Source organism: Balaenoptera physalus, assembly GCF_965194825.1.
Source record: "Balaenoptera physalus genome assembly, chromosome: 10".
NCBI lineage: Eukaryota > Metazoa > Chordata > Mammalia > Artiodactyla > Balaenopteridae > Balaenoptera > Balaenoptera physalus.
In genome coordinates, this window is record NC_138889.1 from 28790286 (window position 1) to 28815637 (window position 25352).

The following is a 25352-nucleotide window of genomic DNA, read 5'->3' on the forward strand; positions in this document are numbered from 1 at the left end:
ACTCTATAATTGCCTCTTTATATAAAATGCACTATTCTTTGAACAAATAAAGGGAATTTGAATTTGTATGCCTATTAATGATACTCAACAAAATATTTTTTTTTAACTGAGGTCCAAAAGTAAAACTTAGATATTTGGACACATTAACTCAAACATCTTCAAAACCCTTAAATCATGAAAATGCTACTTGTCTTTCTAATATATGTTTAATCACATTCTCTAGTCAGTCCTCAACCCAGCTTCTCTTTCCTTAGCAACACTACTTTTTAAAGCATAAAGCACAGGCAGTAATAAACATTTTGTTATTTTACTCAAAGAGTATTTAAACTATTATTAAAAGTTAAGGCTTTCAGCACTAAAAACTCTATTCAAAATACTTTGGTAAGATTAGGTTCACAAAATTAAAGAACAGCAGAAAATTACACAATTTTCTAGTGAAATCACAATATAAGTACCTCAAACAAAAAGGAGATAATATAAATCTGATATTACTTTTCTTGAATTGTCAATTGTTTAAGGTATATGAAAATCAGGTATCCTATAGGGAGGGGAAAAAATAGGCATCTTGGCATTTCCATATGCTCAGCCAGTAGAATCAACATTGTATTGATAAAATATTTAAAATCTAGTCACTATTTTTAAAAACAGTCTTAATTAAAGCCTCTTTGGGCTGATTTTTCAAAATTTATTGTATAAATAGACCATATTTCTGTATGCTTTTTAATCGAACTAGTTAGATAGAACTTTTTAGATAGAACCAGTCTAGAACTAGCCTCTGAGTTTTATTAGAGTACTTATAGAAAAATAATTTGCTTGAGTATTTTAAACTGAATAAGTAAAATGCTATATTCTCTGGTAATTTTTATTTATTTTATTATTAATTTTATTTATTTATTTGTTTGTATATTTATTTATTTTGGCTGTGTTGGGTCTTCGTTGTTGAGCGCAGGCTTTCTCTAGTTGCGGCGAGTGGGGGCTACTATTTGTTGCAGTGTGCAGGCTTCTCATTGCGGTGGCTTCTCTTGTTGTGGAGCACAGGCCCTAGAAGCACAGGTGTCAGTAGCTGTAGCACGTGGGCTTAGTAGTTGTGGCTCACAGGCTCTAGAGCACAGGCTCAGTAGTTGTGGCACACGGGCTTATTTGCTCCACGGCATGTGGGATCTTCCTGGACCAGCAATCAAACCCATGTCCCCTGCATTGGCAGGCAGATTCTTTCTTTTTTTAATAAATTTATTTTTTATTTATTCATTTTTGGCTACGTTGGGTCTTCGTTGTTGTGCGTGGGCTTTCTCTAGTTGCGGAGAGCGGGGGCTACTCTTCACTGCAGTGCACAGGCTTCTCATTGCAGTGGCTTCTCTTGTTGTGGAGCACCGGCTCTAGGTGTGCGGGCTTCAGTAGCTGTGGCACGTGGGCTCAGTAGTTGTGGCTCGCGGGCTCTAGAGCACAGGCTCAGTAGTTGTGGTGCATGGGCTTAGTTGCTCCACGGCATGTGGGATCTTCCCGGACCAGGGCTTGAACACATGTCCCCTGCATTGGCAAGCAGATTCCCAACCACTGTGCCACCAGGTAAGTTCTGGCAGGTAGATTCATAACCATTGTGCCACCAGTGAAGTACTCTAGTAATTTTTAAAATTAAAAAATTTAACCTCGTCAATTTTACAGTTAATGATTCAAGGACATTATCGACCATTTGCAAGGAAGTATAATTGATAATTCAGGTTCCTATTTCCCATCATGAGAGGTGCCTCATAGGTTTATAAAACCATATAAAATTAGTAATTTATTTTTCAAAATTTCAGAGGTTTGGGGGAGTTTTCCTTTGTTTTCAGAAATTATTGCAAGTCAAATAAGTTAAATATTAAAAAGCCTAAAAACTTAGTTTGACGTAAACAATCAACTGATCACATATCAACTCTACTGTAACAACCAAGCATGTTTAATGAAAGATTCTTTCAATAAGTTTAGAAACATTCCCATGGTAACAAGTTAGAAGCCAATTGAAAACCAAATTAAGATGCTAAAAAAAAATTCCAAACTTTACAAATAATATAAATTAGTAATGAAGCTAAAATTATTAAGGTGATTTTATTATTTTGAATTCTCTTTCTGCATTCTTATTAAATCTTTATTGACACTTCCTCTTCTGATATGATAAAAACTAATTAATAAGACAGAGCTAACGTTATATTCCACAAATGACAATATGGATGAGCACATTGTAAAACAACAATTCCCTGGTTTGGTTTTATGGTATTTTAAGTTTGCTTTGACAATGCTGACTCAATGTAAACATTATATCTCCTATAAAAGAAAATCCAACATAGAAAAACAATCCCAAATGATAAGTCTGCTCAGCTGGTAGCCTTGAAAATTTAAGAAGTGATATGAATTCCATCTGGAATGTGTATTTTTGCAGTTTGCTTCAGATTTGAGACAGCATTCCTTTTGTTTGTTTTCCCTGGCAGTTGTAGGAGTGTCATTCACACACTTGAGTAATTCAATAATTATGTCCTAGGGAACTTTTAAACTTAGATTTTTAAAAATTTTTACTGTTCCTTGCTTTCATGTTTTCACCACTGGTGGGATTGGCTTGAAAACTCTCTCTCCATGTTTTTAAATTTTCAAATGTATACATATATGTGCACATTAAAGAAGAGTAATAAAATTAATAATTTTTCACTATAATCCCTATTGCATGCTCCCTCATCCCATCATTGTTTTACTTTCTCTTACAGAAAGCAACATCTTGAATTTTGTATTAATCATTCCTTACTTTCCACTTTCTCCTTCAAGGTAGGTATTTCAAAATAGCATTATTTTTTCAATTTTTCTAGTTTTGAAATTTAATTAAATGGAATAATTCTATAGAATTGCTCCATGACTTGCTTCTTTTGTACTATATTGTTTTTGACATCCATCCATTTGATGTTCAGTTCCTGAAGTCATTCATTTTCCCAGCTGTATGGTATACTGAGGTATAAATGTATCACAGTTTATACATTCTATTATTAAATGGATATTTAAGTTATCTCCAGTTTGAGGCTATTATGAAAGTATTTCTGTGAATAATCTTGTGTGTGACTTCTGCTACATATGCACAACTACTTCCCTGAAGCAAACATTTAGGAGAGGGCTTACTGGGTTGTAAGAAAGGCACAAGTTAAATTTTACTAGTTAATGCCAAGTAAATTGTACCATTTATACTCCCACCAACTCTGTGTGAGATTTCTTGCTACTCTAACTCCTCAGCAACAGTGTCACTGTCAGACTTTCAAAGTTGTGCCAAACTAGTAGGTGGGAAAACTTTATCATAGTGTTATTAATATATCTAATCTGAATACTGATGAGGTTAACCAACGATATTTTTATTGGTTATATGTATTGCAAAATATTCTCCTAGTTTGTGGTTGACTTTTTATTCTCTTTAGGTGTTCTTTGACAACAGAAAAGTTTTAATTTTAATGTAGTAAAAGTTATCCACATTTTCCTTTTTGGTTTGAAAGTTTTTGACCTGCCTAGTCTCCAAATAATTCTTCCCTACTCTAAGTCAAATTTCTAATTATATCATATTGCATGCAAATGTCAAATCATTATGTAGTACACCTGAAACTAACATATTGTATGTCAATTATATTTCAAAAAAATCAATAAATAAAGAACAGTGAGGTGTTTTTTAAAATTCCTAATTATAAATTTATAATTATATTCTGTAGCCTATAATATTTACCCACGTGGAACTGACTTATGTGCAGACACATGAAGTGCAGTTATATATTTTCTTTACATGGATAACCAATTGGCCCTCAAACATTTATTGAATAGCCCATTATTTCCCCATTGATGAATGTCACCTCTGTCATTTATCAAGTTCTCTTTTTCTCTCAAGTACTGCAGTCTCATTAAGATATGTTTAGTTTTGTTAAAAACTTTTGCACAGCAAAGGAAACCATGGACAAAATGAAAAGACAACCACTGAATGGGAGAAAATATTTGCAAGTAATATGATTGATAAGCAGTTAATATATAAAATATATAAACAAAATATATAAACAGCTCATACAACTCAATGTCAAAAAAATAAGCAACCTAATTAAAAAATGTGCAAAAGACCTGAACAGATATTTTTCCAAAGAAGATATACAGATGACCAACAGGCACATGAAAAGATGCCCAACATCCCTAGACATGAGAAAAATGCAAGTTAAAACTGCAATGAGATATTACTTCACACCTGCCAGAATGGCTATCATCAAAAAGACCACAATAACAAATGTTGGAGAGGATGTGGAGAAAAGGGAGCTCTTGTACAGTGTTGACGGAAATGTGAATTTGTGTAGTTACAGTGCAAAACAGTTTGGAGCGTCCTCAAAAAACTAAAAATAGAGCTAACACATGATCCAGCAATTCCACTCCTGGGTATATAGCTGAAGAAAACAAAAACCCTTATTTGAAAAGATACGTGCATCCCAATGTTCATGGCAGCATTACTTACAATTGCCAAGATATGGAAGCATTCTAAGTGTCCATCAACAGATGAATGGATAAAGAAGATGTGATATATATATATACTACAGAATACTACTCAGACATAAAAATGAATGAAATTTTGCCATTTGCTACAACATGGATGGACCTGGAGGGTATTATACTTAGTGATATTAGTCAGACAAAGACAAATACTGTATGTTATCACTTATATGTGGAATCCAAAAAAATAAAACAAACTAAGGAATATAACAAAAAAGAAACAGACTCACAGATATAGAAAACAAACTACTGGTTACCAGTGGGGAGAAGGAAGAAGGGAGGGGCAAGATAGGGGTAGGGGATTAAGAAGTACAAATTACTATGTATAAAATAAATAAGCTATAAGGATATATTTTACAGCACAGGAGATATAGCCAATATCTTATAATAACTATAAATTGAGTATAATCTATAAAAATTTTGAATTACCATGTCATACACTTGAAACTAATATAATATTGTAAATCAACTATACCTCACATATATATATATATGTACCATTATATAAATCACAGGTGTATTATGGAATTAAATACAAATGAAGTGAAACACAAAAAATAAATTAAAATGGAATTATTTAAAAAATAAAAAAGACTTTAATGTACTTAATGTAAAAAAAAAGAGATACTTTTGGATTCTTATGATTTCTCTTTTGTAGAATTCTTTAGGATTACTGTGTCTGAGAACTGATTAGTGTCTTTTAATAATTCCAGAAAAAAAATGCTTTTTTTTGCATTCCCTCTATTATCTTCATGTGGAGATAATTCCAACTGAATGTATAATGTCTCCTACATATTTTACATTCTTTTATTCATATTTCCCCATTTTTAATTCTCTGGACTTACTTATGGGAACTTTCTTCAGCTGTATCTAATTTGCTTCTAAACTCATCCACTGAGAGATTTTTTGTTTTAGTTTGCTCGATTTTTGGTTTTTGTTTGTTTGTTTGTTTCTTTTGGTATTCTGTTGATTGCTTAGAAATTCTCTGGTTCATTTTCAAACCTAGTTGTTCCAGCCTTGTTTTTTTTTTTTTTTTTAATTAGGGTATAATTGCTTTACAATGTTGTGTTAGTTTCTGCTGTACAACAAAGTGAATCAGCTATATTTATACATATATCCCCTCCCTCTTGGACCTCCCTCCCACCCCCCCACCCGCCCCATCCCACCCATCTAGGTCATCACAACACACCAAGCTGAGCTCCCTGTGCTATACAGCAGGTTCCCACTAGATGTCTATTTTACACATGGTAGTGAAGCTTCTCTTTTATTTCTTTAATTATTTTAAGCATTGTCATTTTGATTCTGTGTCCAATAATTTTGATATTTGACAACTCCAGATCTGTTTTTCTCATCTCCTGTTTCTACTGGTTCTTAACCCATAGTACTTTGTTTTCCTGTGTAAGCATGTGATTTTTTCCCTTTGTTTTATTTTGTTTTGTTTTTAGTATTAGGCAGTCATTTTTCAGAGAACTTTGTGGAAATTCTTTGAAGAGGGAATTGAAGTTGACTTTCTTTATGGAAGGATAGTGTTTCCTATTATCACTGTTAATGACAGAGCACTTAAATTCACCACTTAAATTTTGTTCTATCTATATATATAATGTGATTGACACATTTCTCTCTTTCCTGAGTTCAGTGATATGCTTAGTAACTTTCAAAAAGCTACTATTTGTAAACTATTTAACACTACATTTTAATCAGAAGGGTCACTCAGAGTATCTACTTTGCCATAGTGCCAAACTAGGAATATATTCACATTTTGAGGCTTTTTTCTGTATTTTTTAACCCATGGTTGATGAACTGTTATAAAAAGCCTGCCTTGAATTCAAGGTTACTTTGCCAAATACAAGATTTTTGGCTTATAAGGATTCATAGTAAAAACATTTCTGGGATCTATCAGGTGCTTGCAGAAATATAGCTAGGTGACCTCATCCATTCTCAGAGGTAGATCCTAGATTTCAGACAGCTATCAGTACCAAAAAGAGTACAATACACGAGAAGCTACATTTTCCACAGTTTCTGATGTTTCCTCAGTCTTGGGCTCCAACCTTCAAGCTCTGACACATAAAAAAATATTTCAGAAGTAACCCTGAGGCCTAAGGCTTCATAAGAATACCTGTACACTATCCACAGGAAGTTGTTCAGGTCCTCCAATTTCTTGCTTCTTATTTCTTGCTCTTTGGATTATCTCTCAGAACTGACTCTCACCATCACTGTTGCTTGGTGTTGGTGAATTGGTCACTGACAGCGGTTCCTTCCTTGGTTTAATCCTTTAGCTCTTTTTTTTTTGTCCCCATAGTAATTTGTCTTCCACAAAACTTTTCCTATTTTGGGTCATATTCCATTTGTTCATTTCCTGGGTTTATGAGTTATCTCTAGTATTCCCTCCTTCTTGAACAACTGGCTTATCTAGATCTGTAAATTATAGTATGTAGAATTCAGAAGGGAATTTCTTGCCTTCTTCAGTTAAAGGTGCATTACTACTCAAACAAAACTGTTGAGAAGCTTACCTGAATTGGTCTTCCATCAGGTGTCAGCACCTCTTCAGAAAGTTCCATCATCTTCAGAGCCATCAGAGCAATGGGTTTAGCATGGCAGAGGCTTTTTCTGTGGAGCCCTGCAGCAACACAGTATGCATCACCTATTGTTTCCACCTGCAGCAGCCAGACAAATCAAATGCAAATGTATGGTAATGAGCCAAAGTAGAAATAGTTATCTGCAATCACAAATGTTGCTGGAAAACATATCATCAAAACACCAATAAATCAAGCAATTAGACAACAGAGTATAATCATAAAAGAGTTTGCAAACAGCCAGAGTCAAATACTAACATGTCACTCCAGAGCTGTTTGTTCATCAACATTAACACCATAGATGATCATTGAAATCAGAAACAACTAGAATATAAAATAATTATCCCTCACAAAAATAGAATTGTCACTGTTTTGCCTGGATATTTTCCAAATAATGACTTTTTACAAAGACACTCTCTCATCTCCTTCAAACCTTCAAGTAGACCTTCACTGGAAAGTAAGTTTTTTGCAGTTTTTCCCAATTACTTCACACTTTTTAGTGTTTATTTTTATTTTTTTTAATTGAAGTATAGCTGATTTACAATGTTGTGTTAGTTTCAGGTGTCACACTTTTTGATATATCTGTAATTTGTTGTCTAGTCTATTTTTATTTACTCTTAATAATTATAACACATAACACTTCTTGAATTCATACTCTCGACCATTAATTGCATCAACTGCTTTACATGCATTATCTCATTAAATCCTCACAAATATCCTAAATGGAAGAAACTAGTATTGGTTATATTTGAGAGATGAGAAATTCATGCACAGAAACCCATCCATAATCTTACAATTAAAGAGTTAACAGGCACTGTCAAGAGTCTTTCCAGACCATGTCAGCAACCATTTTGAATGGCTATTGTGATTGTTAAATATTTTCAATATTTACCCAGGGTTAAAACTTCCAAAATTCCAAAGCATAGAACATGGTATAAAAGTTAGGCACAACTCATTTCTAGAGGAAAGTTTTCTAATTATCCAAGGTAGATATGGTGATTATGTTCAACAGCTCTAATATTTTAATTAGAGAAAAGTGATGAAATATTGCATTAAATGTCCAATTCCAATATCACTTTTTCTGTGAATCACTCCATGGTCCTTCCATTAGTTCTTAGTAGCAAAACTAATCCTTTCTTCTACTCTGTTTCAACAGCACACCTCTATATTATAGCTTTCATCATAGGTTATAATCAATACGTATCAATATATAATCAATATGTATCCACAGCTACAAAGTGAGCTCTTTAAGAATGGAATCATGTCCTTTTAATGTCTGTACTCATAGTGCTCACGATAGTGTCTTAAATATAGCTATTTAATAAATAACTATCAAATGAATAAATAATCAACCATATTTAACTATGATTACAATAACAGTTATTCTAATCAGTTGCTCATTTGCCCCATTTATTTTATGAGCACCATGTAGACCTGTGTGCCATGTAGATCTGGGTAGGAAAAAATTGCCTCTAAATTACTGGAGATACTTCTATCATAAATATAACAAGAATTACAAAATATTCTATTAGTTAAGATTTAACAACAATAATTACATTTCATGTGAATGAATCCTAATACTTTAATATTAAAAAGCTTCTCTGCATTAAATTCTGTGAGCACAAACTAGGGAATGTGATGACAGCGCTTATGAATCTCATGAAACTAGAGATGCCAAAATTATCAATGATTATCTGAATCTTATCAGGAAATATGCATCAAAAATGATTCAAATACACTCAGACCTATCATGAAGTTCCACATCTTCACTTCAGGATCTGTTTTCTGAGGCCAGAAAATGGAAATTAAAATTGTATGGTAAGAACAGAAAGATGATGCAATGTGAGTCAGCAAAAGTTTTATTCTAAATACTAAAATATACTTCCACCAAAAACTCTCATTGAGGAAGAAAACCAGCAAATAGCAAACGTCTGAAATGTGGTCATTTACCATTTCCCCCTAAAAACACAATGTCTTTTGCTAAACCTCAGATTTATCTCATACTTTTGTATTTCTATACAATTAAAACATCTAGAATGCTGTTAGTTATATAATTTGAAACTAACTTCTGATTTTCAAATATTAGAACACATAAGCAGTAAATTATTTGTATAAATTGAACTGCTCTCCAGTCACTCTGAACATGCATGTTCCTGGAGCATGATCTTTTCTTGGAGTCTCTATCATCATCAAACTTCTCATCAGTATTATCTCCACTATCATTTCAGTAAAAATTTATTGAATACCACTAAATGTGTATTTCTAGAATTTGTACCATAGGCATATATAAAGATTAGTTAGTTATATGTTGTACTTTCTCCTTAGGTATATATAATGTAATAGTATGGAGAAGATGGACCAATATGTTAACAAATGACCAAAAAAAAAAATCAAATTAAGTACACAACATAAATATAAGAAATTCACATTAAAATCCATTCATGTAAGATTACATAACATTTAGTTTCCAAATATTTAAATCCAGACTAGCTATCAGAAATAATAGGATCAAGAGCTAGGTAAGAAATAGACAGCAAAAAACCCATAGATTAAGATGTGGAATTTTCACAATTATTCTTAAACACCCAACATAAAAAAAAAAAATTCTAAAAGATGTTGTTGTCATCATGGTAGGCTAGATTATGCTGCAGTAACAATACAACCTGCAAATCGTAATGCTCTAAAATAACAAAGGTTTTTTTCTGATTCATGTTGCATATTCATGGGGGTTAGGGGATTGGGGTAGAGGAGAGAAACATTGTGCCACATCTCTTCACTCCAGGGACAATGCTAATAGAATCTCCTCATCTGAAGCTCGTTGCCATGTCAGAAGAAAAGAGGTTCTGATTATACACGAGCTTAAGAGCTCTCTTAAAGCTTCCTCCCAGAAGTGACGTATATGGCTTTTTCTCATGATTCATTCGTCAAAGCAAGTCACGTGACCATGTTTGACATAAAGGAGATGGGAAAATGCAACCAACCTTGTGCTCAGAGAAGGGTCAGAAATATCTGGTGAATAGTACAAATGAGAACATGAATGAATATGTGATCGCTTAGAAATTTTCAAATAACTAGATGTCTGTAAAGTGCAAGTAATACATCCTTGAGATGTTTTTCTTTCTTTGTAGATATATTCAGTATCTTAACCTGAAAATCTTGGATGAAACACCTTAGTAATGCAGCTTTCCATTAAAGTTCTATTCTTTTCTCCTCTCCCTTCATCTAAATCAGGTCTATACGAATTTAGCAGAATTGAATACATGTGGAAATTTTACTGGATTCCCTTCAAAATTATGTCAACTTTGCTTCAAAAGGAGCAGGGAATGTGAAAGCATTATATATCAGTTAAATTTCTTTTGAGGCTGTTTCCTTGAGTTAAAACAAAGTTAAACAAGTAGACATTATAAACATATTACCAAAAAACTGTCCAAAAAGTTGACTATGATCTGAATTCCTTTATAATTGTCTCAGTGTTTTTTTAATAGACACCATCTAAAATAGTGCATCTCATTTATTTTCAGTATCTCCAACCTGTTCTTAAATGACATTAGATAAAAATAAAGATGACTAAACTAAACTTGGAGATGGAGAAGATAGAGCTTATGCAAATGTCAGAAAAACCTTACATCCTTCTCTGAACATAAAAGAGGAGGATTAAATACTAAAAATATTATGTAACAACTGTTGTCCCACATATTATTATACCTGCTTTTATCAAACTTTAAATAATTCATCTATCTCAGTATATCTTCTCAACACTTTATAATCAAACTCCCTACATTATTCAAGAAATAAAGGTGGTATAAATAAACTTCTTAGAGTTATGCATTCACCCTTTTTATTTACTTTACTTTAGCTTTAGATTAATTATTTAAAATAATTTATTTATACTTTCTAATAGAAGCTCATCCTCATGTTTTCTTCTCCCTCCCCTCCAGATTAATGTTCAAGAATTATCTGGGAAATTTCTTGGAAATTTGGGCACAGTGGGGAAGAAAGAATGTGTGTGTTGTAAATAAGGGTGAGGGTGGTACTGGGGCTAGGATTACCCTACAAGAACACTGCACACAACTGGGCAATAAATAATCTCTGCCCCATGAAACTCATGACCACCTCAGTCCTTCCATCCCATAGTCCTGGGATTATCTTCCTTTGAACTTTGTAGAACTTGTGAAAGGGAGTTTGGGGAGAGGGCATAATAGTAAAGAGTCAGAGAACTCTGACAGTCTACCTTACTGGACAGCCTCCCTCTCTTCATCTGGACACAATCAAGAGGAGAAACAAATTAGAAAGTCTGCTTTTCTAGATTGGTTCAAGATGGTAGAGTAGAAGAACTTGTGCTCATGCCTTCTTGCGAGAACACTGGAATCACTACTAAGTGCTCAACAATCATTGACAGTAAGACACTGGAACTCACCAAAAAAGGTACCCCACGTTGAAAGACAAAGGAGAAGACACAATGAGATGGTAGGAGGGGTGCAATCAAAACAAAATCAAATCCCATAACCGCTGCGTGGGTGACTCACAAACTGGAGAACAATTATACCACAGAAGTCCACCCACTGGAGTGAAGGATCTGAGCCCCACATCAGGCTTCCCAACCTGGGCGTTGGGCAATGGGAGGAGGAATTCCCAGAGAATCAAACTCTGAAGGCTAGCGGGATTTTATTGCAGGACTTCAAGAGGACTGCAGGAAACAGACACTCCATTCTTGGAGGGCACACACAAAGTAGTGTGCACATCAGGATCCAGGGGGAAGGAGCAGTGATGCCATAGGAGACTGAACCAAACCTACCTGCTAGTGTAGGAGGGTCTCCTGCAGAGGTGAGGAGCAGCTGTGGCTCACCACAGGGACAAGGACACAGGCAGCAGAAGTTCTGGGAAGTACTCCTTGGCATGAGACCACCTGTAGTCCACCATTAGCCCCACCAAAGATCCTGTAGCCTCCAGTACTGGGTTGCCTCAGGCCAAACAACCAGCAGGAAGGAAACTCAGTCCAATCCATCAGCAGACAAGTGGATTAAAGTTTTACTGAGTTCTATCCACCACAGAAACACCAAGCTATACCTCCCACCAGTTCCTACCATCAGGAGGCTTGCACTAGCCTCTTAGATAGCCTCATCCAGCAGAGGGCAGACAACAGGAGCAAGAAGAACAACAATCCAGCAGCCTGTGGAATGAAAACCACATTCAAAGAAAGATAGACAAAATGAAAAGGCAGAGGACTAGGTACCAAATGAAGGAACAAGATAAAACCCCAGAAAAACGACTAAATGAAGTGGAGATAGGCAACTTTCCAGAAAAAATATTCAGAGTAATGATAGTGAAGATGATGTAGGACCTCAGAAAAAGAATGGAAGCAAAGATCAAGAAGATGCAAGGAATGTTTAACAAAGACCTAGAAGAATCAAAGAACAAACAAACAGAGATGAACAGTACAATAACTGAAATGAAAAATACACTAAAAGGACTCAATAGCAGAATAACTGAGGCAGAAGACCAGAAAAGTGACCTGGAACACAGAATGGTGAAAATCACTGCTGTGGAACACAATAAATAAAAAAGAATGAAAAGAAATGAAGACAGACTAAAAGACCTCTGGAACAATATTAAACACACCACATTCGCATTATAGGGGTCCCAGAAGGAGAAGAGAGAGAGAAAGGACCTGAGAAAATATTTGAAGAGACTATAGTGGAAAAATTCCATAACATGGGAAAGGAAATAGCCACCCAAGGCCAGGAAGCACAGAGAGTCTCAGGCAGGATAAACCCAAGGAGAACCATGCCAAGACACATAGTAATCAAATTGACAAAAATTAAAGACAAAGGAAAATTATTAAAAGCAGCAAGGTAAAACTGATAAATAACATACAAGGGAACTCCCATAAGGTTAACAGCTGATTTCTCAGCAGAAACTCTACAAACCAGAAGGGTGTGGCACAATATATTTAAAGTGATGAAAGGGAGAACAGAAAACCAAGATTACTCTACCCAGCAAGGATCTCATTCAGATTCGATGGAGAAATCAAAAGCTTTACAGACAAGCAAAAACTAAGAAGATTCAGAACCACAAAACCAGTTCTACAGCAAATGCTAAAGGAACTTCTCTAAGTGGGAAACACAAGAGAAGAAAAGGACCTACAAAAACAAACCCAAAACAATTAAGAAAATGGTAATAGGAACATACATATTGATAATTACCTTAAATGTAAATGGATTAAATGCTCCAACCAAAAAACACTAGCTCGCTGAATGGATACAAAAAAAAAGACGTGTATATGCTGTCTACAAGAGACCCCCTTCAGACCTAGGAACACAAAGAGACCAAAAGTGAGGGGATGGAAAAAGATATTCCATGCAAATGGCAATCAAAAGAAAGCTGGAGTAGCAATACTCATATCAGATGAAATAGACTATAAAATAAAGTATGTTCCAAGAGACAAGGAAGGACACTACATGATCAAGGGGTCAATCCAAGAAGAATATATAACAGTTATAAATATATATGCACCCAGCATAGGAGCACCTCAATACATAAGGCAAATGCTAACAGCTATAAAAGAGGAAATCAATAGTAATACAATAATCGTGGGGGACTTTAACACCTCACTTATACCAATGGACAGATCATCCAAAATGAAAATAAATAAGGAAACACAAGCTTTAAATAACATGTTATACCAGAAGGACTTAATTGATATTTATAGAACATTCCACCTGAAAAGAGCAGATTACTCTTTCTTCTCAAGTGCACACAAAACATTCTCCAGGATAGATCACATCTTGGGTCACAAATCAAGACTCAGTAAATTTAAGAAAACTGAAATCATATCAAGCATTTTTTCTGACCACAATGCTATGAGATTAGAAATAAATTACAATGAAAAAAACGTAAAAAACACAAACACATGGAGGCTAAACAATACATTACTAAATAACCAAGAGATCACTGAAGAAATCAAAGAGGAAATCCAAAAATACCTAGAGACAAATGACAACAAAAACATGACAATCCAAAACCTATGGGATGCAGCAAAAGTATTTCCAAGAGGAAAGTTTATAGCAATACAATCCTACCTCAAGAAACAAGAAAAATCTCAAATACACACAACTTAACCTTACACCTAAAGCAGTTAGAGAAAGAAGAAAAAAAATACACAAAGTAAGCAGAAGGAAAGAAATCATAAAGATCAGATCAGAAATAAATGAAAAAGAAATAAAGGAAACAATAGGAAATATCAATAAAACTAAAAGAAGTTTCGTTGAGAAGATAAACGGAATCGAAAAACCATTAGCCAGACTCATGAGGAAAACAAGGGAGAAGACTCAAATCAACAGAATTAGAAATGAAAAAGGATAAGTAACAACTGACACTGCAGAAATGAAAAGGATCATGAGAGACTACTACAAGAAACTATATGCAAATAAAATGGACAACCTGGAAGAAAAGGAAAAGATCTTAGAAAAGCATAACCTTCCAAGATTGAACCAGGAAGAAATAGAAAATATGAGCAGAACAATTGCAAGCACTGAAATTGAAACTGTGATTTAAAATCTTCCAACAAACAAAAGTCCAGGACCAGATGGCTTCACAGGCGAATTCTATCAAACATTCAGAGAAGAGTTAACACCCATCCTTCTCAAACTCTTCCAAAAATTTCAGAGGAAGGAACACTCCCAAACTCATTGTATGAGGCCACCAACACCCTGATACCAAAACGAGAAAAAGATACTACAAAAAAAGAAAATTACAGACCAATATCACTGATGAATATAGATGCAAAAATCCTCAAAAAACTAGTAGCAAACAAAATCCAACAACACATTAAAAGGATCATACACCATGATCAAGTGGGATTTATCTCAGGGATGCAAGGGTTGTTCAATATATGCAAACCAATCAATGTGATACACCATTTTAACAAATTGAAGAATAAAAACCATATGATCATCTCAATAGGTGCCTAAAAAGCTTTTGACAAAATTCATCACCTATTTATGATAAAAACTCTCCAGAAAGTGGGTATAGAGGGAACCTACCTCAATATAATAAAGGCATTATATGACAAATCCACAGCCAACATTGTTCTCAATGGTGAAAAACTGAAAACATTTCCTCTAGGATCAGGAACAAGACAAGGATGTCCACTCTCACCACTATCATTCAACAAAGTTTTGGAAGTCCTAGCTATGGCAATCAGAGAAGAAAAAGAAATAAAAGGAACACAAATTGGAAAAGAAGAAGTAAAACTGTCACTGTTTGCAGATGACGATACTATACGTAGAAAATCCTAAAGATGCCACCAGAAAACTACTAGAGCTAATCAATGAATTTGGTAAAGTTGCAGGATAGAAAATTAATGCACAGAAATCTCTTGCATTCCTATACACTAATGATGAAAAATCTGAAAGAGAAATTAAGGAAACACTCCCATTTACCATTGCAACAAAAAGAATAAAATACGTAGTAATAAATCTATCTAAGGAGGTAAAAGACCTGTATGCAGAAAACTATAAGACACTGACGAAAGAAATCAAAGATGATACCAACAAATGAAGCGACATACCATGTTCTTGGACTGGAAGAATGAATATTGTGAAAATGACCATACTACCCAAAGCAATCTACAGATTCAACGCAATCTCTATCAAATAACCAATGGCATTGTTTACGGAACTAGAAATAAAAAATTTTTAATTTGTATGGATACATAAAAGACCCCGAATAGCCAAAGCAATCTTGAGGGAATAAAACGGAGCTGGAGGAATCCCTGACTTTAGATTATACTACAAAGCTAGTATAGTACCTTTATACTAGCTACAAATCAAGACAATATGGTACTGTCACAAAAACAGAAATATAGATCAATGGAAAAGGATAGAAAGCCCAGAGATAAACCCACACACATATGGTCAACTAGTCTATGACAAAGGATGCAAAAATATACAATGGAGAAAAGACAGTCTCTTCAATAATTGGTGTTAGGAAAACTGTACAGCTACATGTAAAAGAATGAAATCTGAACATTCCCTAACACCATACACAAAAACAAACTCAAAATGGATTAAAGACCTAAATGTAAAACTGGACACTACAAAACCCTTAGAGGAAAACATAGGAAGAACACTGTATGACATAAATCACAGCAAGATCTTTTTTGATCCTCCTCCTAGAATAATGAAAATATAAACAAAAATAAACAAATGGGAACTAATGAAACTTAAGACCTTTGCACAGCAAAGGAAACCATAAACAAGACAAAAAGACAACCTTCAGAAAGGGAGAAAATATTTGCAAATGAAGCAACTGACAAAGGATTAATCTCCAAAATATACAAGCAGCTCATGCAGCTCAATATCAAAAAACAAACAACCCAATCAAAAAATGGGCAGAAGACCTAAGTAGACGTTTCTCCAAAGAAGACATACAGATGGCCAACAGGCACGTGAAAAGGTGATCAACAAGGCTAATTACTAGAGAAAGGCAAATCAAAACTACAATGAGGTATCACATCCAACCAGTTAGAATGGACATCGTCAAAAAATCTACAAACAAGAAATGCTGGAGAGGGTGTGGAGAAAAGGGAACACTCTTGCACTGTTGGTGGGAATGTAAACTGATACAGCCACTATGGAGAACAATATGAAGGTTCCTTAAAAAACTAAAAATAGAATTACCATATGACCCAGCAATCCCACTACTGTGCATGTACCCAGAGAAAACCATAATTCAAAAGGACACATGCATCCCAATGTTCTTTGCAGCACTATTTACAATAGCTAGGTCATGGACGCAACCTAAATGCCCATTGACAAATGAATGAATAAAGAAGATGTGGTACATATATACAACGGAATATTATTCAGCCATAAAAAGAACGAAATTGGGTCATTTGCAGAGACATGGATGGACCTAGAGACTGTCATACAGAGTGAAGTAAGTCAGAAAGAGAAAAACAAATATCGTATATTAACACATTTATGTGGAATCTAGAAAAATGGTACACACGAACTGGTTTGCAAGGTAGAAATAGAGACACAGATGCAGAGAAGAAGCATATGGACACCAAGGGAGGAAAGCAGGGGTGGTGGAGGTGGTGGTGGGACGAATTGGGAGATTGAGATTGACATATATACACTAATAAGTATAAAATAGATAACTAATAAGAACCTGCTGTATAAAAAATAAATAAATAAAATAAAATTCAAGAATACAAAAACAAACAAAAAAACAAATCTTTGCCAAATGGATCAGCTAAAAATGGTTTCCCATTTTAATTTTCTTAGTTTTGAGTTTGAGAGTCTTCCTTTTTTGTTGTTCATTTATAATTCTAGTTTTGAACCAACTTTCCAAATTTTTTGATTGGCATTTTTCTAAGAGATTTGTAAGAATTATTTGTATACTAAGGCTTTTTTCTGTCATGAGATTTGCATTTTTTTTTGTCTTGTTTTGTTGGTCTTTTGACTTTGTAATGATACTTTTGTTACACACATATTTTAGAATTTTTACTGACAAATGTACCACTTTTTTCCTTTATGGATTCTGGATTTTCATACCATACTTATAAATAATTCCTAAATTATGCTTTACATTTACTCATCTTTTATATTTTTATGAGCCCATTTTATATTAAATGCATTGATTTATCAAAAAAAAAAGTCTGCTTTTCTACTTGTTCTGCTTTCTGGTTTTGGCCTCTAGAGTCTTTAAAAAAGAAATGGAGGTGGGAAGGAGAGAGAAGAGAGGTGTTGGAATATGATGTAAGCCTAAAAATGAAAAATGTCTTCTTTTACCCTTCTAGCATTTCACAGAACACCTGGTCACCTGGGCATGATGAGGTCATTGTGGATAAGAACACTTGATTTTCAGAAAGGATACCATATTTGTGCTTGTTGTGAGGATTGGGTCACACCTGCCAGACCAATCACCTGTCTTATATTAGGTTCAATTCCTGAGTGACAAGGAGAGGGGTACAGTAGAGGAGTTTTCTAATGATTGCCAGGCACCCTGAGTCCACAAAACAGTTCTGGAGGTACTTGATGACTAGAAACCAGACAAGAGGATTGTTGGTGGTATGGACATAGATTATCCAAAAGGCTGGCCAGAAAAAGGTAGAGCATGGCACAGGCCTTCATGAAAACTTGTAAGTAGCAGAAGACCAGGAAAAACTGTATACTTGGGTAAATTTAGAGACCTTTTACATTTCCCCCTTTATTTCATACATACTCAGCAGATCTCTGCTGTTTATATTCCTGTTTTTCCAGGTACTCGGCAGCTGGGTCGGTGAAATAGGCTCCTGGTCAAATATGAAAATCCAGATGGCAGTGGCCAAGCAGAGATGATAGGGCTATGGAACATCCACTGGACCTACTTGAAGATGAACAGTTTGCCGCAGACAGCAAGCATGAACCCAGGTTTTTATTGTTGTTGAGGTTGTGTTTCTTGAAGATAAACTTGCTCTCTTCAAATATGACTCATGAGTACATATATCAAAAGCAAGTAGGAAGGCCCTGACAAAAACAAATGCTCAAGCAATGTAGATGAAAGCAGTGCAGTCTTTAGCATCATTTTCTTGGCTTAAACAAAGTGATGGCTATGGCCATAAAAGCTACATTATTGAAGCTGAGAGCACTGGCAGTCCAGAGGAGCCAAGGTGCAGAAATGCCAGCATGTAAACATCACTGTTGGCCAAGCACAGGTGTAACAATAAGTGGAAGGTAATAAAAATACCCTGGAGCAGGGATAATTTCCAGAAGTAGGAGTTAACCACACTAGTACCCAAATAGCCTTGAGTGTGTCCCTGGGCTGTCCTCTGAAAGTAATCTGATTTCCCTTCACATAGCAGGTGGTATTGTAGGAGTTGGGCCACATTTTTCCTTTAATAAGAACAATCTTGTCAGATCCTGAGAGGCTATGGTCTGAGAACCAGGTGAAAAAGTTACAGGTGATGCCCTGCTCCTGCAGATGAAGGACTCCTGACCATATGTTTGGAATGGAAAAAAATGTCACTTGTCCAGAAGCTCTGATCTCATATTCTTTAATAATCACCTTGTTTCTGCAGTAGGAGTTTGCTCAAAAGATTACCTTGAAGTTGTAGATTGTCCTGGGTTATCTGAACTCCTTTATTCCTAATTAATATGAACCTCAGCAAATCTACATTGTGGCCCTTAAGCATGACTATTGGATGTGGATTGTTCCAAATGTCCACATCCATATTTTTGGTTGATGAATCTTGTACCCTCACCCACGTACCACTGCATTTGCCCAAACTTGGGCTCCAATTGAAGGAAGACGCTGTCAGCCTGAACATTCACTGTCCCTAAATCCAGACTCAAGAAAGTCTCTGAAGATATCACATTCAGGGGCCAGGCTCTTGTCCCCTCCTTCATCTCTACCACTTAATTTTCCTTCACCACCTTCTCTCCTCTCTCCATGGATACTTCATCTCCTCCTCTACTTCCTTCACTTTTTCCTTCTCCAATATTCTCATCTCTCTACCTGCTTTTCATCCATGAATTTCTTTACTTTCCTCATCTCTTCTGCTGTCATTGAGAATATGGCACCCTCTTCAGTTGCCACCATTTTAGCCAACCCCCCACACCAGTGTATTTTGTGAGACTTCTACCCCACGGTGAGCCAGAACTCTATAGGGTATTCCTGCCAACATGAATAGTGTGTGGTGGGAGGCCTCCTTCCTGAAAGAGGTTGCTCACTGGTACCAAAAGTGCCAGAGAAAATTGAGGCATCACAGACGATGGCTGGGAGGATGGGGCAGCCTGGATATTACTACATCCTTTCCACCCCAACTACAAATAAACTTGCATCCCTAGTCTCATTTGCTGAGACTAGACTGAACAGTAACCAAAACTGAGCAAGAAGAGGCTCTACCTTCCACAGGGGAACAAGAAGCAACCTCTAATGCCTTTGAAGCTGGCATATGAATATTCATTTTTGTCAGACACTATATCGGGAATTTGCCTTAACATTTTTATTCCCCACCTATAAAATGTTATTATTAAAAGCAAAATTATTATTAACCTGTTCTTTTTAGGCTTTGTAAATAATCCTGCAGTCATTCAATATTATAATAGCGTCTCCATTATAGAGTCCTATTTCATGATGCTAAAGGTTGATATTCTGGAAATAATTTAAAAATATTAAGATTAATTTTGCAAAAGATCGAGCTCTGTATTTGTCCTTCTTGTGAAGTTATGAGTAATAAGAACTAAGTTGTGATGAGTCATAAAATAACCTCATAATATTTATAACTTTCTATGGGTGTTACCCCTCACCATTCAAAGAACTGAAAGTCCTTGATTGGCACTGTCATTAACCTAGACTGAAAATTCAGAGAGAAGAGCCTCTGAAAACAAAAGGTCATTTGCCCCTAAAGCCCATGCTTATCTTTACATGTGGTTAGCTACTTTCCCCAATGTAGCTTTAAATTCACAGCTGGCTCATTCTCAGAGACCCTAGTTCAGAGAATGGATTGAAACTAGGTTTATTTGTTACTTTTAAAGTCCCTGAAGACCTCATGGATGCACTCATTATTTTGAAAGAAGTCTCAAAAATAGAAGAAGAAAAACTTTTCCCACCTCACTGAGTACACAGCTCCTTCAGTGCACATGTCAGACAAAACTGAAAACCAGGCAAAGTTTATCTCAAGACTTAGCCCTCACGTTTTTTCAAGTTTACTTTCCCTACTTCTGGGTCTGTGACTTTCTTACACACATATTTGATGAACATAATTCTATATTACAGTATGTATGGGGTGTGTGTGCATTTGTGCATGTATGTGTTTATACTCTCCCTCTACTAGCTATATTTAACTTTATATCCCTGAATCCTAGCACAGTATCAGAATGCCCAATAGAGTTTTATTAAAGGCTTTAAATTTGTCCAGTTTCTACATTGGAGTGGGAATTGTCTGCTAAGCAAGCTTTTGGAATGCAAAATTCAGGACCACCCGCATAAGAATCACCTAGACAGTACTTATTAAAAATTAGATCTCTAGGCCCCACCTAGATCTATTAAAAGAAAATCTAAGTATAAGACCAAGCTATCTGCATTCTCACATGCTTCCAGGTAAATTTTATGATTCTCAAAGTTTGAAGACTTCTGGTGTATGATGTGAATTAAAAATATACAAAATCCACCCAGATATTCACATTTTTTTTAAAGTGCTAATAAGCCTTCAGAATGGAGAAAAGCAGCACTACCCTGAGCTCCAGCCATTGCCATGTAAATTTTTGTCTGACTTTTGCCTTAATTGTGGGAGCAATAAACTTCTCCGGACATATCCATAATTATCAGAACTTTATATTAAAACTTCCAGTCAGTCACTGTCTCTCCATCCCTGAACACACCCACCAAATGCTGAGAATCATATGACACAAGAGGTATTCAATGATCCAAAGTTTGTTGAGTACAATTAAATACATCCAAGTGGGGGGACCTTCAAGATGGTGGAGGAGTAAGATGTGGAGATCACCTTCTTCCCTACAAATACATCAAAAATGCATCTACATGTGGAACACCTCCTACAGAACACCTACTGAATGCTGGCAGAAGACCTTAGATTTCCCAAAAGGCAAGAAAATCCACACATACCTGGGTAGGGCAAAAGAAAAAAGAAAAAACAGAGACAAAAGAATAGGGACAGGACCTGCACCTCTGGGAGGGAGCTGTGAAGGAGGGAAAGTTTTCACACACTAGGAAGCTCCTTCACTGGCGGAGACAGGGGTGGGTGGGGGGAAAGCTTTGGAGCCACGGAGGAGAGCGCAGCAACAGTGGTGCAGAGGGCAAAGTGGAGAGATTCCCACACAGAGGATTGGTGCTGACCAGCACTCACCAGCCTGAGAGGCTTGTCTGCTCACCTGCCATGGGGGGGTTGCTGGGAGCTGAGGCTCAGGCTTCAGAGGTCAGATCCCAGGGAGAGGACTGGGGTTGGCAGCGTGAACACAGCCTGAAGGGGGCTAGGGCACCACAGTTAACCTGGAGAGAGTCTGGGAAAAAGTCTGAACCTGCATAAGAGGCAAGAGAACATGATTTTGGGGTGTGCGAGGAGAGGGGATTCCTTCTCTGTCAACCCACAGAAGGCAGAGCACCGGCTAAACGAGCTCCAGAGATGGGAGCAAGCCGTGGCTATCAGCTCAGTCTCCAGAGATGGACGTGAAATGCTAATGCTGCTGCTGCAGCCACCAAGAATCCTGTGTGCAAGCACAGGTAACTATCCACAACCCTGCCCCAGAAGCCTGTGCAGCCCACCACTGCCAGGGTCCTGTAATCCAGGGACAACTTCTCTGGGAGAACACACCGTGCACCTCAGGCTGTTGCAACTTCACATGGGGCTCTGGACTGCAGGCTCACCCCACATTCTAATTATGACTACTGTACCCTTCCCTCCCCCCGGCATGAGTAAGCCAGAGCCCCCTAATCAGCTGCTGATTTAACCCCCTCCTGTCTGGGCGGTGAACAGACGTCTGAGGGTGACCTACAAACAGAGGTGGGGCCAAAATGAAACCTGAACAGCAAGAGCTGTGTGAACAAAGAAGAGAAAAGGAAATTTCTCCAAGTCTCAGGAGCAGCAGATTAAATCCCCACAATCAACTTGACATACCCTGCATCTGTGGAATACCTGAATATACAAATAATCAAGCCAAAATTGAGGTGGTGTACTTTGGGAGGAACTGTAGACTTGGGGTTTGCTGTGTGTGACTGACTTTTTACTGATTTTTACGTTTATCATAGTATAGTTTTTAGCGCTTGTTATCATTGGTGGATTTCTTTATTGGTGTCATTGCTCTCTTTTTAAAATTATTATTACTTCTTTATTTTAACAACTTTTTTCTTTTAATAATTTTATATTAATTAATTAATTAATTTATTTTCTCCATTTTTTTCTGAGCTGTGTGGCTGACAGTGTCTTGGTTCCCTGTCCTGGTGTCAGGCCTGAGCCTCTGAGGTGGAAGAGCCGAGTTCAGGACATTGGACCACCTGAGACCTCCTGGCCCCAAGTAACATCAATTGGCAAGAGCTCACCCAGAGATCTTTGTCTCAACAGTAAGACCGAGCTCCACCCAAGGGTCAGCAAGCTCCAGTGCTGGATGCCCAATGGCAAACAACTAGCAAGACAGGAACACAACCCCACCCATTAGCAAAGAGGCTGCCCCAAATCATAGTAAGTTCACAGACACCCCAAAACACACCACTTGACGTGGTCCTGCTGATAAGAAAGACAAGATCCAGCCCCATCCATCAGAACACAGGCGCCAGTCCCCTCCACCAAGAAGCCTACACAAGCCACTGAGCCAATCTTACCCACTGGGGGAAGATACCAAAACAATGGGAACTATGAACCTGCAGCCTGAGAAAAGGAGCCCAAACACAATAAGTTAAGCAAAATGAGAAGACAGAGAAATATACAGCAGATGAAGGAGCAAGGTAAAAACCCACCAAACCAAACAAATGAAGAGGAAATACTCAGTCTACCGGAAAAAGAATTCAGAGTAATGATAGTAAAGATGATACAAAATCTTGGAAAATGGAATGGAGAAAATACAAGAAATATTTAACAAGGACCTAGAAGAACTAAAGAGCAAACAATGATGAACAACACAATAAATGAAGTTAAAAATTCTCTAGAAAGAATCAATAGCAGAATAACTGAGGCAGAAGAATGAATAAGTGAACTAGAAGATAAAATAGTGGAAATAACTACCGCAGAGAAGAGTAAAGAAAAAAGAATGAAAAGAATTGAGGACAGTCTCAGAGACCTCTGGGACAACATTAAATGCACCAACATTCGATTTATAGGGGCCCCAGAAGAAGAAGAGAAAAAGAAAGGGACTGAGAAATTATTTGAAGAGATTATAGTTGAAAACTTCACTAACGTGGGAAAAGAAATAGTCAAGTCCAGGAAGTGCAGAGAGTCTCATACAGGATAAATCCAAGGAGAAACACGCCAAGATACATATTAATCAAACTATAAAAAATTAAACACACACAAAAAATTCTAAAAGCAACAAGGGAAAAGCAACAAATAACATACAGGGGAATCCTCAGAAGGTTAACAGCTGATCATTCAGCAGAAACTCACAAGCCAGAAGGGAGTGGCAGGACATATTTAAAGGGATGAAAGGAAAAAACCTACAAGCAAGATTACTCTACTCAGCGAGGCTCTCATTCAGATTTGATGGAGAAATTAAAACCTTTACAGACAAGTAAAAGTTAAGAGAATTCAGCATCATCAAACCAGCTTCACAACAAATGCTAAAGGAACTTCTCTAGGCAGGAAACATAGAGAAGGAAAAGACCTACAAAAACAAACCCAAAACAATTAAGAAAATGGGAATAGGAACATACATATCAATAATTATCTTAAATGTAAATGGATTAAATGCTCCAACCAAAATACATAGACTGGCTGAATGGATACAAAAACAAGACCCGTATATATGCTGTCTACAAGAGACCCACTTCAGACCTAGGGACACATGTAAACTGAAAGTGAGGGGATGGAAAAAATATTCCATGCAAATGGAAATCAAAAGAAAGCTGGAGTAGCAATTCTCATATCAGACAAAATAGACTTTAAAACAAAGACTATTACAAGAGACAAAGAAGGACACTACATAATGATCAAGGGATCAATCCAAGAAGATATAACAATTGTAAATACTTATGCACCCAACATAGGAGCACCTCAATACATAAGCAACTGCCAACAGCCATAGAAGGGGAAATCAACAGTAACACAATCATAGTATGGGACTTTCTCCAATGGACAGGTCATCCCAAATGAAAATAAATAAGGAAACAGAAGCTTAAAATGACACATTAAGCAAGATGGAAGTAATTGATATTTATAGGACATTCTATCCAAAAACAACAGAATACACTTTCTTCTCAAGTGCTTATGGAACATTCTACAGGATAGATCATATCTTGGGTCACAAATCAAGCCTCAGTAAAATTAAGAAAACTGAATATGCCTCAAGTATCTTTTCCGACCACAATGCTATGAGACTAGATATGAATTACAGGAAAAAACTGTAAAAAATTCATATACATGGAGGCTAAACAATACATTACTAAATAACCAAGAGATCACTGAAGAAATCAAAGAGGAAATCAAAAAATACCTAGAAATAAATGACAATGTAAACACGATGACCCAAGACATAGGGGATGAAGCCAAAGCAGTTCTGAGAGGGAAGTTTATAGGAATACAATCCTACCTCAAGAAAC

General features: G+C 36.3%; 1 protein-coding gene across 3 annotated transcripts in view; it reads right to left on the reverse strand.

The window, feature by feature from the left end:
- Window positions 1-25352, reverse strand: part of GUCY1A2 (guanylate cyclase 1 soluble subunit alpha 2) — a 413705-nt gene that overhangs the window by 138948 nt on the left and 249405 nt on the right. For 2 of the 3 annotated variants that reach the window (XM_082409921.1, XM_082409922.1), the window contains exon 6: window positions 7038-7181. In XM_082409921.1, the coding sequence (XP_082266047.1) occupies window positions 7038-7181 (144 nt within the window). Of the gene's footprint in view, window positions 1-5701; window positions 6943-7037; window positions 7182-25352 lie in introns of those variants that run through there. The other variant, XM_082409923.1, reaches the window with a different exon arrangement.